The sequence below is a fragment of the Chroicocephalus ridibundus genome, chromosome 3 (assembly GCF_963924245.1).
Source record: "Chroicocephalus ridibundus chromosome 3, bChrRid1.1, whole genome shotgun sequence".
In the NCBI taxonomy this organism is placed as follows: Eukaryota; Metazoa; Chordata; class Aves; order Charadriiformes; family Laridae; genus Chroicocephalus; species Chroicocephalus ridibundus.
Genome location: NC_086286.1, coordinates 35,484,975 through 35,500,354, shown reverse-complemented (window position 1 = coordinate 35,500,354; position 15,380 = coordinate 35,484,975). Strand labels below are relative to the sequence as shown.

The following is a 15,380-nucleotide window of genomic DNA, read 5'->3' as shown; positions in this document are numbered from 1 at the left end:
CATCTAGTCCAACCCCCCTGCCAGAGCAGGGTCACCTAGAGCAGGTTGCACAGGAACGCGTCCAGGCGGGTTTTGAATGTCTCCAGAGATGGAGACTCCACTACCTCTCTGGGCAGCCTCTTCCAGTGCTCTGCCACCCTCAAAGTAAAGAAGTTCCTCCTTCTTAGTTTAGGTGGAACTTCCTACGCTCAGGTTTGTGCCCATTACCTCTTGTCCTGTTGCTGGGCACCACTGAAAAGAGCCTGGCCCCATCCTCCTGACACCCACCTTTTAAGTATTTATAGGTGTTGATAAGGTCCCCCTTCAGTCATCTTTTTTCCAGACTGAAGAGACCCAAATCCCTCATCCTCTCTTCATAAGAGAGGTGTTCCAGTCCCCTAATCATCTTTGTAGCCCTTGATCATCTTTGTAGCCCTTTGTAGTATGCTACATATTCATACAAGACTACAGAATATTTTCTATCCTTTCTTCAATACAACCAAAAAATCCTATTATTCTTTTTGACCGTCCCTGCTCAAGTGCACATTGAGCAGACGTCTGCAATGACATGCCTGCAGTACCCCTGAGTCTTTTCTGAGAAGCAGCTAGTTAATTCAAGTTCTGACAGCATACATGAAAGGAATTAAAAAAAAAATAAATATCAGTCACCGGGTTTTTTTTATGCCCATTATATTTTCTTGTGTCTTTCAGTGTAAGAATTCTCGCACTTTATTTTTATACATAGTGATGCATGTTCATATTTCTATATACACACATGTACGCTCACATAAAGATGTATCGCTATGCCTTTATATATACACACATGAACAGATTAAAAATCTACAGCCATACCCCCACAGACACACATGTGCACAAAATGGGTTTTCTCTGCATTTCTTCTGGGGAGTTTTTTTTCTAAAGCTGAACTAATTTCTACAGTGGCATGAATTCTTTCCATCTGTTACAGTTCTTGAAAAGCTGAATTTTGCATTCAGCTACACTTCTTGAGAAGCCTCTTCTAAACTCATCCTGCTCACAACATTTTTAAAATAACGGTTATTGTCATGTTTCCAGCAGCACTTATCAGCATCAGGATTTGCAGAAAAGAACATTATCTCATCAGTGCACCTCTATAAGATGCTGTTTTCCTTGAAAGGCAGCACAGTCTAATGAATGGGATGGAGGTCTCTCAGTCAGGAGATTCCATATTTTTGCTGTGTCCCATACCAATAGTGTTTTTCATCTAAAACTTCTCTTTATCTAGTGATGCATGCCTTTTTAAAATATAATATTGTTTCCACTGAAACTTAGCTGATACTAGTCTATAAAGTCTGAAGTACCCAATTCTTAAACTGTAACTTTCATTTTTACCAATTCTTTCACGCGAAATTCTTAATGTTCATCTCAGCATTAACAACCCTGTGAATTTACAGCCTGACTTTCAGTTAATCTGCTGCTTTAATATACGCAAGACTACAGCTTATGAAAGAAGCAGAGGACAGAGAAGTACAAAGGAGCTCATCTGCTTCATTCAATATCGGAATTACATATTTCAGAACAGTTTTTACTAAACCAAACAGTCCTATGTGTGTTTCTCTCAAAAGACAGAGATGACAGTTCAGCATCATCCTCTGACCAACGGCGTATTATACTTTTCATGGATATTTTAAGGAAGGTCCAACATACAAAGCAGGAAGGCCAAGTACATATACACTGGTGCAGTAATTTGTAAAATAAAGCTCTCGCGTTAGCAGCTAGGTGCTCTTTCCAGGTCAGTAATACTGGAAAGGAATAACAAGATAACACTTACACTGTCAAAGTATCAGGTGACCTGTCTGACAAATAAATCATGGCGATGGCTTAGGAAAAATAATCCTTTTATTTCTAAAAGATAGAAGCTCATGAAAACAAGAAGTTACAGGTCTATTATGTTCTAACGTATGAAAAAGTTCAAATGACAAGTAAAAAAAAAAATCTGTGACCATTATGTCTTTCAACAGTTGGAAAGCATGGCAAAGGAAAAGATTAATTTAAAAGCTGACAACATTCACAAAATGGAGAAATATTATGGGATTTTTTTGCAACTCCAAAAATAAGCACAACGCTTTGGAAAGTATGAACATTGTGCTTTCGAAGTTTAAAGCTATATGTTGGTAGAACAAGTATGGAGGACTTTTGTACCTATTACAGTAAAACACTCTGATAAGAACACACTGCCATTAGCATCTTGTGTTTAAAATGAAAATGGTTTGATATAAAATACAACCACCTGTAGGTAAATAATTCTAGAAACTGCTTGTGTTCTTACTGAAGAGACTACCGAGTCTATCAGCTCCAGAACAAACCAAGACTTTGGTTACACTGTTATTATTTAAACTGGAAGTATGAAAAATACCTTGCTGCATTCTTTGGAAAATGAAACTTTATGACGATATGTAATAGATCAACTGTTTAATATATATCAAAACAATGTAATTTAGTAACATGGGTATGCTGGTAATGTTCCTCCTCTATAAGCTTTAGGAGAAATAAATTGGTCAAAAATAAAAATAAAAATTACTGTGGGTACAGATTTTAAAGACAAAAGAGGGAAAAGACCCATAACGGCAGCATGTGTTTATAGTTCCACTCAGCCACTACATGAATAGCTGTAACCTCCCTTTGCACATACGGATCTTCACTATAGTTATGCAGTGCTCCATATAAATAACTACAGAGGATATTAAATTCCTTGCAAATGGCAAGCAATTTGAAACTGGAATTATGTTTAAAAGCCCATTATTCTTCAGGACTTAAAGTAACCTTTAAGAACTAAAAGTTGGAGGTAATGTTTCTTATAGGCTGATTTGGTAACTTTACATAATGCACCTCATTCTTTTTTAATAAAGAGATGAGAACTTAAAGAGACTGGCACAAGAGCAACAGGACTGTCTACAGGGATTGGTAATGGAAAAAGCCTTCTTCATGCATGTACAACAATCCTGGAGGCAGCTTCTGACTATATTTCTGAGAACTCACTCATGAAGACTGAACTATACACCACAAGAGACAGGGCTTAGAAAAAAAAAATTCATTGATATCCCCAGTTCAGTTTATTCATCAACGTCTTTCTACCTGTCTGCTGAGAACTACTGTTGACATTTGGTAGTACATATATTGGCAATAATTGCTCTAGAATTGGACATAAACAATGCTATTTGACAATTCTTCCAATGCCTTACTAAGACAACATCATCCCCATATGCTAAATATGACCAGAAATCCTGACTCCTAATGCCATTAGAGTTGACGAACTCTAAGTACTGCAAATGTAACAGTGCTATCCAAAGTTCATTGTAAAGTGGGCAAGTACAACGTTTTGTGGTGAACTACACATGTGGGATGTAGACATACATGCATACACACAAAAGCAGCTGCTTTTGGTGCGTCTTATCATCTCATTATATAAGGTCCCAATCTCACAAAGACTTGCATGTATTCTTAAATTCACATATTGTAAGTTGTTGCACTGAAGTCAATTGTAAAATCTGGACTTCATCTTAGACAACACACAACAACTACGAAAGACAGAAGCACAAGTAAACAAGAAGATATTGCACTTGGTCAGTTAGAGCAAAACTTATTTTTTCTGTATAAAAAGAATTGAAAGAAATCTCTTTCTTTGGCCACTATTGGTTAACCAATTTACCAGGTATGAAAATGAATCTTAACAGAATCTTATGCAAGGAAAATTCTTTTTATGAAGAACAAGATTCTTCTATTTTATTCATTCAAAAGAGAATATAAAGGTGATAAAAACAAGTAATCAGACACTATACACCTTCCTCTAGTGCACTAAAATGGTATTTTCATCATTCATCAAAATAAGGAATAATTTAAAACCAAACTCGATAGGAATGTTTGATGGCACTGTGCAAGGGTCAAAACCAGAAGCAGTTTACTGTACTTTGTACAAACCCCAAAATATCCCCCACAGTGACAACAGCCCTTCAACTCTGTAGAGTCTGGGAAGATGATAACACAGTTCACAAATATTCAAATAAGAAAAGCATTCATTCTTATCTTGCTAGATTGCCAGAGCCAAAAAAAAAAAAAAAGTACATTTTAGAAGGCATTATTGATTTCATTGTAAGACATGAAAAACCGTACTCTTGTAAATTCATGAAGAATACAGCTCTTCTTAAAAGTTCCTTACCTCATTAGCTGTGTTGTGAGTTCCGACTATTCTGATAAAAGATGCGGGCTGCTTATCAAAAGTGACTGTTTGCCAGGATCTACAAAAAAAGTACAGAAAGACATACAAATATTAAACAATGTCACAACAACTTGCAGCAAAATATACAGAGAATCCATCCAAGTAACAGTACATACTATTATCACTTAATACAGCAAATAGAGAACCATTTTTCATCACCTGAATTTTCAGCACTCCTTGTTCATTTTTATTTTTAAGTGCCTTGACTCTGCTTATGTATTTCCATACATACCTTATACTACTATAATTTGTATGCAGGAGTAATACTCATAATATTGTTGAAAGTTAAGAAAATGGTAATAGAAAAATACCCGAATCAAAGTCTAAAATCCCTAACTAATATTGACTGTATTAGGTAAACAAAAGATCAGATAAATAAAAGTAAATGCATCTATCTGTTAACTGCTCATTAGAAATCAGAGCTTAGTTAAAAAAAATTACAGTTCTAGGGGAAAAAACCCCAAATAAACTCCTCCCACTCTAAGTGGAGCAGCGGAGGCAGAGGAGCCAAGCCTCCCTTGTGTGGGCCAAGGTCCTTCCGGTAAATTACAAGTGACATAAAGCATTCTTTGCAGTTCAGGTTGTGAGGATTTCCCCATCCTGGCACAGAGTCAGTGGGGAGAACAGATCATCTCCTCAGAGCTGGCGGATAACTTTTTGGGCTAGACTGAGAACACTAGAAGTAGACTGGGACCTCTATCATCTTCCTTCCACATTCATACTCTTCTGCTCTGGGCAAGGTACACCTCAAGCAGACTCACAGACAGCAGGAAAAGGACACCAATTCTTATCATACCTTTGTGCTTACAGAACACACTGGCAGTAAAACAGAAGAAACAAAAAAAAATAATAGGAACTAGAGGTTTCAGTTTGATGCCAGTCTTCTACCGCACTAGATTAGCGCTTGAACACATTGGAATTTAAATTATTTTATATTCATAAAACATGAAAGCTAGATACAGAATTTAACTTTTTAGCAAGACTAGACTCTATCACAGAAGGCTTCAGAAATAAATTGTAGCTAAGTATAACTTGATTAACTCACTACAGAAGAAAAACACTGGATAGTTTTCCTGAATGCGTTCAGAATACCTTCAGAAGTGTTCATAAAAGAAACGAGGGACCAAAGGAAAACTGGAACGAAACACGACTCGCCACCGGTAGACTACCCCAAAGTCTGGCAGTGTGAACAGCCTGGCTACTGACTATTTGTCAGGCACTTGAATTTTCCCGTAGTAGGAAAACCTCTTTGTCACAAACATTGCATTTCTGGGTTTAATATAGTTGACTATTACTTTTATCAATTCTGTCAGGTTATATTTGCTTGAAGAAGATTATGAGCCCAATCAAGACCTAATTTCAAGTAGTTTACTGGTATTACTGCATGAAGTAATGGCTGTAATTAGAATTACTCACCATAATAGAAAGGTGTGGTCTGTGTCAGGCCTCAGAGGTAAAGCACTTACCTATCTAATGGCATGGTTTATTTATATCCCTTATTTTATGTGTCCTTACTTTAAACCTCGGGCCATTTCTTCAAGCTCTGAATAAAATATAAAATGAGAATGGACTATTTTGTTGACTGTCTCAAGATCTGAAAGATTGTTATGATTTAAATATTTTTTTCCCCTAAACAGGAGAACAGTTCTTCTTGGGCTTCCTTCTCATATTACTCCAGTGCAGCCAGTCAGTTAATCTTCATGGCCAGACATAACTTGTTACCTTCAGGTATAGACTCCCAAAGATGAGTGGCTGAGACAATCAGATGATTGCAACACTGCTCCTTATGAAGTATTGCCATAGTTTACATTATGCATATGCTTTCACATTTACATGCACACTCTTTATGCAAGGAGAGTGATGATGTAAAAATCAGATTTCCTTACTTAGTGAGTTGGAAAAGCTATTCTTAATAAGAGAGTTTAAAATCCTAAAGAAGCTACTAAGAACAGCCTATGCCTTCCTAGCGTCTCGGGTACAGTTTGTGTTCTGTGACAAGAAAATAGGTTAATTAGGGACCATTGAATAGAATATATTTATTTGTAGTACTTTTGAGCACTGGTCAAATACACATCACAAGAGTTCAGTGCAGATTTTCCAAAGACGTCAGTAAATACCATTGTCTGTCATGTGAAGTGACAACAAGGAAGCTGACACATCTATTTGGGAATACAGCTGAAGAGCATGACAGATATTAAGAGAGGCTGAGAAAAACGCTTCTGAAGATCTTTTTGACAACACTTCTAGATCAGCTCCTCCAGGAAGCTCCTAAATTCTGCCACTTCCCACTGGATTAGGAGTCCTCACTTTGTGCTACAATGATCTTATTAGGACTGGATTATAATTACCCTTTAACAATACTAAAATATGAGAGAAAATAGTATAAAAAAATACGTGAGGATGGGAGATTTGAGGGGAGATAGGGTTTTCAATAAATTTGGTCCTAAGAATATTTACTGGTTTGGTATGTGCCCATTTTATTCCTTTCCCATTGGAAAAAGTAAGTCAGAATTATAGACAATTTGTAGAAGAGTTATTAAAATTCAAGTTATTAAAATTCAAGAATATTGCCACTAGAGAATTAGTACTTGATGGGATGATGAGAAAATTAGGTCTCTTAGTTTATTTCCTTAGCAAAAAGGAAAAAACAAAGTAGAAAAAACCCCAAATGGATTTGGAAAAAGTAAGTTTTGAAATAAGTGAGGCAAACCTTCTTCACTAGAAAATTGAACCGATTTTGACTGTAACAGTACATTTGAGAACATCAATATATACAAAGCAATACCTCTCCAGTACAGATATAATTATGCAAAGAGATAATTTATGCAGTGTAACTATATACATATGGGAAGAAAGATTACTGACAGAACGTTATCAAGGCATATCTGCCCTCTTTTTGCATTTTTTGCTCATACAACAAATTCAGAAAAACTTCTATTTATGCATCAAGCCATATCAATTGTCTAGTGGCATTCCTCAATTAAATTAAAGACATCATAGGTAAGTCTTAAGTTTCTTTTTAATTTTCTTATTTTACTGCTAGTTTTCTCTTCTGGTACTACTGTAATAATTTTGGTTTCTCTGTAGAAATTTTATTTTGCAAATTATTTTGTAGTCATGCCATTTGTGTAGCCATGTCACATGTATGTGCTTATTTTATACTTTCCTTAGAAGAGCAAATCTTTCTATCCTCAAAATCGCTTTTGATGGTCTGTACAAAAATCTCCTCCAAACTTTACACATAGCTCTGGTATTGATTTCATACATAAGTCACTATATTCCAGGAACAGCAGCATTAAAACATATCAGAAGCACCTGTTTTTTGGCCTGGGATTTGATACTTCCATGTAATAGATGCCATTTCTTCACCTTTACTTCCCCGATATGCCAAGCAAACAAATCTTTCAAGCTGCTGATAACACTGTCACCTTCTTTACCTAAGACACTGTCATAAAGAAGTTATCAGAATTTACTTCTCCCAGAGACTGATATTGTTGTCTTTGGTCTTTCTGTATCTCTGTACTCCTTATTAGTGACCCTTAAACAAATTAATTTTTCAGGGTTTAGCTTTTTTAAATATTCAGGAAGTGTTGATTTTTTTTTTTTTTCTTCTTTCACACTTGTCTTGCTGGTTGATTCATTTTAGATTTTCTGCTCAATCTGCAGCAGTCCTGGTAATTCCTTTCACAACAGAAATAATCACTATCTCAAGCTGAGGTTTACAGCTCTAAGAGAAGACTCGGGACTAGGAGCCTACTCAGATTTATACCAGGGTCCTCAAGATGAAATGCAGCACTACAAGTTGTTTGGCTAGCAAAGGTCCCCCGATACCACAGCTCCATCTTCCAAAAGAAATTAGCCTTCTTACAGTCCTACGGTGTTTTATTTAACACTCCACATCTCACCTCAGCCACCCACCTTCTAACTCTCTCATTCTGCCCAACTCCCCTATGGAGATGTGGTAATTGATGATTAGCATTCCAAAGCCATGCTTACATCCTGTGAGCCTGTCATATTTAATTACATTTTAACTATATTCGTCTTCTATAATAGCCTGAACATAATTTAGATAATTATCTTTTGCTCTCTTATTCTCTGACTCTGCCCGTCTCACTTAGAGCTCCTTGCAATGAAAATCACTTTCTCTGCTCAAACATATAAACAGACTCTTGGGCCAAGTGCTTTCATCTCTCCAACAGCAACAGCTGTCACTGAAACCTCAATGGCTTTGTGCATCCCACGATCTCTTCACCATATTCTATTCAGACGAAGAAGAAAACCATTAGAAACCCCCTCCACTTTCATGTTTCTTCCTGTCTTTATCTTTATTAGGCTATTGCAAGAAGAATGCAAGAAATGGTGATGTCCAGGTAAATTATAACAATACCTTGCCATTGCTAAAACTATCTATAGCTCCAAAATAGCAATTCACCTCTTAAAGATTTTAATGGCTTTTCTCACATTCAGAATCCTTGCCTGGTTACTTCTATGAAAAGCTACTAACTTTCTAAAGATTTATTACATATAATAGGATATAAATAGTGACCCTTCCCTGTTATTTCCTTCTGTTCCAGAAAGAACAAATTAAGAAAGAAGTGGAACTTTATCTTTTATTGAGGTTTTCTAATGAGCCACTGGCACTACAGAATACTACCACACTGTGGGATGACCAGAGCAGCACTGATTATAGCTGAAACCAAGTTCAGGCCGAAGATGTAAGACGAAAGAAAAAGCTGTTATGTGTAACTAACATTCATCAAGCTGTAAGAAGCATATCATATTCATATCATGGCTTGCTTTGGGCTAAGCACGTAAATTTTGTGTGTGCACATTGTGCCTTCTTACTTCCCAAGGTGACATACCGCCTCCGTTTTTTGTTCCTCACTCCAAGAAGAAAAGCAAAGCAGAGTTGGAAACAAATGTGGAAATGAACAACACAGCCTGAAAAATGTCAATCACCAGCAAGTAACCTCCGTTTTGCTTTCTAATGCTTGTCCACATATGCCTTGTTCTATAGCAAGTGAGAAAACTCTTATTTGTTTGTGGACTTTTTCAACTGTGACTACATATTTTTTTAATGAAATACAGCCTCCATTATGATAGAATAGTGAGGAGATATTTGTAAAAGCAGATGAGAGGAAAAGGAAGGAAGAGTTATGTTGTGTTTCCATACATCAGTTTGATGACTGTACTGATGTAAACAAGACAGCAAGTAACTAGCATGTGATGCTGCCAAATAAAAAATTGCGTGCACACATAAGCAAGCCAACTGAGACTCGAGAAGTACCGTAATATGTTCTGCATGACATGTGTTACACCTCTTGCTTTATTAACGAACACCGTACTGATCTCTCCTATGGAGTACCCTACAAAACAAATACAGAAGTGTGCACTAAAAAGGCTGTAACAGTTATTGTTATACAGACATTTTTCTTTATAAAATACCAAAAAGGTCTACAGCTACCTTATAAATTGCCTATAAAAAGCATGTTTTCCACCATACTAGTACTATACAATAAAGTGACGTAATACTCTCGTGTTAAAGCTGTAATTTAACGTTCTAATTCAGAGTGTCAGGCCCATAAAAAAAGCACAGAAGTCACCTCTCCATCCAGCCTCCAGAGCCACTGAGGAGGAAGACAAAGCACGAGAAAGAAAATATTGTTAGGAATCAAAGGTCATCTGCATTTTGGTTTATAAATTAAAGTCAAATTAAGAGCAGTTCTGCCCCTAGTATACCTGAACTGAAAACTGAGACCTAAACCTCTGTTTTCATCTACATTCCCTCTGCAGCTTTCAAAGACAGAGGCAAAACTCAACTAATAATGCATCATAGTTATACTTATACTATAGTCCATTGACAAGGTAGCAAATGTACTTTATTCAGCCTAATAAGGAAGAAAACCACCAAAAGAACTTGAAGTACTAATGGCAGAGGTAATAAAAAGGGTTAAAAGAAATATAATGAGAGTCTAGAATAAACGTGAGAATAATAAATACTAAAAATCACCTATCGCAGTATTTGTTACGTAGCGGCTTTGTATATCGACAAGTAAAAATACGTATTCCCACCTTTTGGGAAACTGGCCTCAAAAGTTCTTATTCTCCATATACTTCCTATAAGGAACACATAATTTTCAAAGTATCTGAACAAAATTTGTAGTTGTATCTGCCCCATGATTGGTGCCCCCCACAAATTCAAACAAATAAGAATGCTTTACTGAACTGCTATAAGTGTTTTATGGTATACGATTTACTGTAGAATCCAGATCTGGGCTTGATAAAGCAGACCTATTCAACTAAAAAAACTGACATAAAATAGAGCTAATGAAGTCTATACTGACTTTCTGACATCTTTATAAAGCTTCTAATGTAAAAAACTCCTTATAGTAACACCTGCTTTCAGAGCTTCAGTGTTGACATTTTTGCCGTTTTAGAAAAATATATAGCATAATGTTAAAATATAGTCAAATTGAGCAATGGTAAAACTGAATGTAGTAATTATTTTTCTAAGTGTAGTAACCAATTTTCAAATACATCCACATGTCAAAAATGTAGGCATCCAGTAGCATTTTTGTACTGCGTAAGCTGTGTACTCATGTAATTTACCTTGCTCACACATTTCTTCAACAGGTTGTCTTTTTGTACTTCCATAAATAAAGTTTATATTTAGAAGTCTCACACCAAATGAAATTATTAGCAATTTGCTGGCAACTGGCTGGCAGAATGCCAGGAGCCAAATTTCTATGCTGTGTCAAGAGCTGCGCATGTAGTATCTACACGTACATCCTTGGGGGACAGCAATGGTGGCGGACGGAGGCTGTGAACTTGGGTAACTTGACCTATGAGTTCATCTTACCTACATACTTTTGTGAACACCAGAGCACACAGGCAGAGGTCAAGCACGCACAGTCCTAGAGGCTGAATTGGTTTTGTTGTGCTTCCTCATTACCAATAGTTACTGCTCCTGATGTTCATGCAGATAGCAAAGACAGCAAAAGCCACTCAACACATTAACGTAGCCAGTAATACAACTAGCAGGCTGCTTTTAACTTTGAAGACTTCTTCCCCCATAATCCTACAACAGATTGTAGGCTATTTTATTTATAGCTTTTTTGATTATATAACTTTTCATTAACAGCAAATATATACACAATATTTTTAGAGCTATGCGACAGAACATGATCCCTATTAATCAGTTCCTCTGTAGCATGTAGACTAACACTGCATTTATCACACTTCTCTCAGAGATTCCCTTGGGTGTGATTTCATGGCCCACTCGTAAAAACTTCACATTTACAGCAACCGCCCTTCCATTACTGTCGATAACATCTAATTGACATGTCAAACCTCCAAGGAATGCAGTAAATTGAACCACAGCCTCTAAGAAGAACGAAACAGTAAAAAAAGTAAATCAGCCTGTGCCTCCTCATAACAGCAATACAAACATACCGAGCTTTGCTAATGGAAGGGAGGAAAACTGTAACCCTTTCTACTGCCACAGTGAATTACCTATTAACCTCAAGGGCAGAAAACAAAGCCTTGCGACCTCAGACTGAAACTCGTCTAGAAAAAAACCTGAACCCGCACCCATGAATGCACTAATTTTAGACCTGAGACTAAAGTAAACTAAGACAGACAAAAATAACAAATACTACTTTTGCTTCTGTTACCATGTTACAGAACAGAGAAAATGTAGCCCCCCTCCCACTAGTTTCTGATAAACTAACTTTTAGTATTTATTTCAGAACTCCATACACCTTGAAAACTATATAGGCAAAGTAGAGAGAGCTGGGTAAAAGTCATAAATATCATTTTAAAAATAGGGGAAACTTGATGCATGATGAAAAAGCATGAAAAAGTCAGGCAAAACTTATTGAAGTAGCAACTGCGGTAACAGGAAAAAGGCAGAATGACTTTAGAAATATGAAGGTGAAATGTATGAAACCCTTAAGAAAGAAAAATTGGCTTATAGGGATACCAGAACAATAATGGAATGAAATTAGGTAATACGATGTTCAGTACTGGTATTCAGAAAAAAAAAATTCTTACTGTGGGAACTCGGTGTAACAGAAAAGCAAAGAGCAGAATGGAAGCACCATCCCTTCAAGTATATGAAACAAACTGACAGAGCATTATTCTAAAAAAATGCACAACATACCATGTAGTGAAGTAATCCCCAAAGAATGAACCTAAAGACATAATAATTCTTCCATTTTGTGATTCATGGATATAATCTGTCCTGCTAAAAACATTACTGGGAATAAAACAATGGCTTAATACTGCATATATCTCAATGCAGGATATTTGTAACACTAAAGACCGTACCTGTTTTGGCCAGTATAAGCAAATGTGTACTTTTCAGAGTTTTAATGAAATTAGATCCTGAATATCCACAATCTAATGAGGGCAAATCTCTAGATTTGATGCGTTAACACCCGAGTGACCTCCTGACTATAGAAGATGATGTCAACAGTTGCTATATTTAATGCCTTTGCCTATGAGAAAGGGCTACAGACAAAATCGTAATTTACCATCCAGTTCATGAACATTTGGTCATCTCCTATTCATTGGGTTATTAGACGATCTTATACAACAATGAATTTCAAAGTAAACAAACATAACCACAAAACAACAGCTCAAGTATTAGGCATTTCTTTCTGATCTGAGGCAGATAAATTGGCCAGTTTCACAGGAATCATCTATAATTTGGATAACCTTTTTGTAGTAGTATTTATTTATAAAGGTGCTGAGAGTGTGCATGTGTGTGGGTGCCTGCATGCACGTAGGTATGTGCATGCATGCACAGACGTTTTCAAGAGAGGGAATATTACAACTCTATGAAGGCAATCCAATGCACTGCCATAACATAAAAGCAGTAATCCGCATTGTTGAGTCCCTACCCAGAAGCTTCTTCTTCCTCAAGAATCAAAAAGGCAATGCCATTGGGAAGTTTTAATTTCTATTGAAACATTGATGTAATAATAAATAATAATTATAAAATAATTATAATAATGAATAATAATAATTCATGAAAGGAAACGAATGTTTGCTTGTTTTAAAAAGACTATGCAACAGATATTTTACACTTACTTAATTACCACTATGTATTTTGAAAAAAATTCTAAACCAGACTGCTCACACATGCATTCAAACTGAAATTTTTTACCAGGAAAAGTCAATACAATCTTCCTGTTATTTATCCCAGAGAGGCAGAAAACCAGGGGTTATTGTAAAGCATGATCAACAGGAATTGCGGAAGTCAATTATTGCCTCCTGGAAGAGTAAGGCATATTCATTTCTTCAGGATTTATGTTATTGTTTGAAATATTTCAAAAATATGACCCAAAAACCCAACAACCAAAAAAAACACAGTTAAAGTGAAAAGAGATTCAGTAACATAAGAACCAAGTTACCCATTCCTAAAGAACACCGTGGGTTTGGAGGACTCCTTAGGATTTCACTTTTGATGGCTAAGAATTTGAAGTTCCCTCTCTGCTTATTCCCTCCAACCCAGAAAAGAACAAATGTAATTCAGTTTCATCGGCACAGCTTGATCCTTTGCAGAGTTTTTCTTTTATAAAACTATTTTGTGTATATTAATGATACATTTTGGGATACTTATTATTTCAAGTTTCCTTCCGCCCTTCACCAAAAGGTATTTTTTCTAGATAATAGATTACAAAGTAATAAAACATACATCTATTTATATCGTTAGCTTGACAATTTTTACAGGCCTCCAACGAGACATTCAAGTCTTTGACGGCATGGGAGAAAAATCGAATACCTAAAAGAAACAGATAGTGATACTATGGGTATTATTTGGTATTGTTTCTTTTCTCCGAGGCAGAACTGAGCTAACATCCAAATTGACGTCAGAGTTACTGGGACATTTTCTTCACTCTCCTCACAGTAATGTGCATGAAGAGGAGCTGAGAACATGCCAGTCACAAGGCAAAGCAGAACAAAGTGAAACTTCAATGTGTATGGTACATGCAGAGCTGCAGTAAGTGTGCAACGGCAAAATGTTCAAGGGAGACTAAGGCACTGCAGTTTGCAACTCCTTGCTGCTCTGTTCAAGGCTCGTTCAAAAGATCCATGCATATTTGTGGCTGAAAAGCAACCATAAGGAACTGAAGGTAGAAGTGGAAAAAAGAAAAGACGAATTAACAATTTGAAAACCACCTCGTGATCCTGAATCGCTGCTAAGAAACACAACTTAAAAGAAGGCAGATCTTTTTTCAATCAAACTAGACTCAGCTAAAATAAAAGCTAGCAAATGAAATGTTAGATGCAGAGTTTTCACGCTTCTGAGAGGCTCCTAACGCTCTGAAATGGAATACAACTCTGGTTTCTCTCTGTGAAATCTTAATTCTCCGTGCTTAATAAGGCAGGTCTGTGAAGCTGGCGCCTCTTTCTTCTTTTGCTTTATTAGAATCTTTCAAAATGTGAGCATATAAACACAAGGCAAAATATGTACTTCAATGCCTTTATCGTTCAGGGCTTTTAAGCTTAATAATTACACAAAATGACCCTTTATATCTGTCTGACTTCCTCCAGTAGGCACTACTAGCGGCATAATGAACAGATTAATGAGAACCCTCAGTTTATTTTTGTGAAGTGAAACTTGAAATTGAGCTTAACAATGTAGCAATTTCCCTGACATCTCGCTTGAATATATTTCATCTTTGTATTGTATGAACGTGGCTACGCTGAGTTCGGCAACTCTGGAGGAGGCATTTGGATTTCACAGAGTTGCTGTGAAATTTGCTTCATGTAAAATAGGATGAACTACGGTCACAATATACTCTGTTTGACAGAAGAGGTACAAGAACAGTTTTGCTGTGAAATTAACTTCATGTAAAAGAGGAAAAAGTGTGGTCAAAATACCCTGTTCGACACAACAGGTACAAGGAACAGTTCCTTTTATCCTGTTCCAGCCCTCCAGGGGGGAGCTCAGGCATATAACAGAATTAAGGATTATATAAAAATTAGGAAAAACGTTACTTTCTCATTCTAGGTGTGACAGGACAGTAGATGCATGCAATACTGATGGGAAGCAACAGAAAAAGCAACGTGAGCATAAAGGCAAAAAGCGGGCTGAGAAATATTTAATATGTTTTATTATGAGAGAAAGCAGCCCTGT

The 15,380-nt window shown here is 36.5% G+C and overlaps 1 protein-coding gene across 1 annotated transcript in view; it reads right to left on the bottom strand.

Annotated features, from left to right (window-relative positions):
* Positions 1–15,380, bottom strand: part of BTBD9 (BTB domain containing 9) — a 125,858-nt gene that overhangs the window by 10,519 nt on the left and 99,959 nt on the right. The window contains exon 11 of the mRNA XM_063328692.1: positions 4,175–4,253. Coding sequence (XP_063184762.1) covers positions 4,175–4,253 — 79 coding nt within the window. The remainder of the gene's footprint in view (positions 1–4,174; positions 4,254–15,380) is intronic.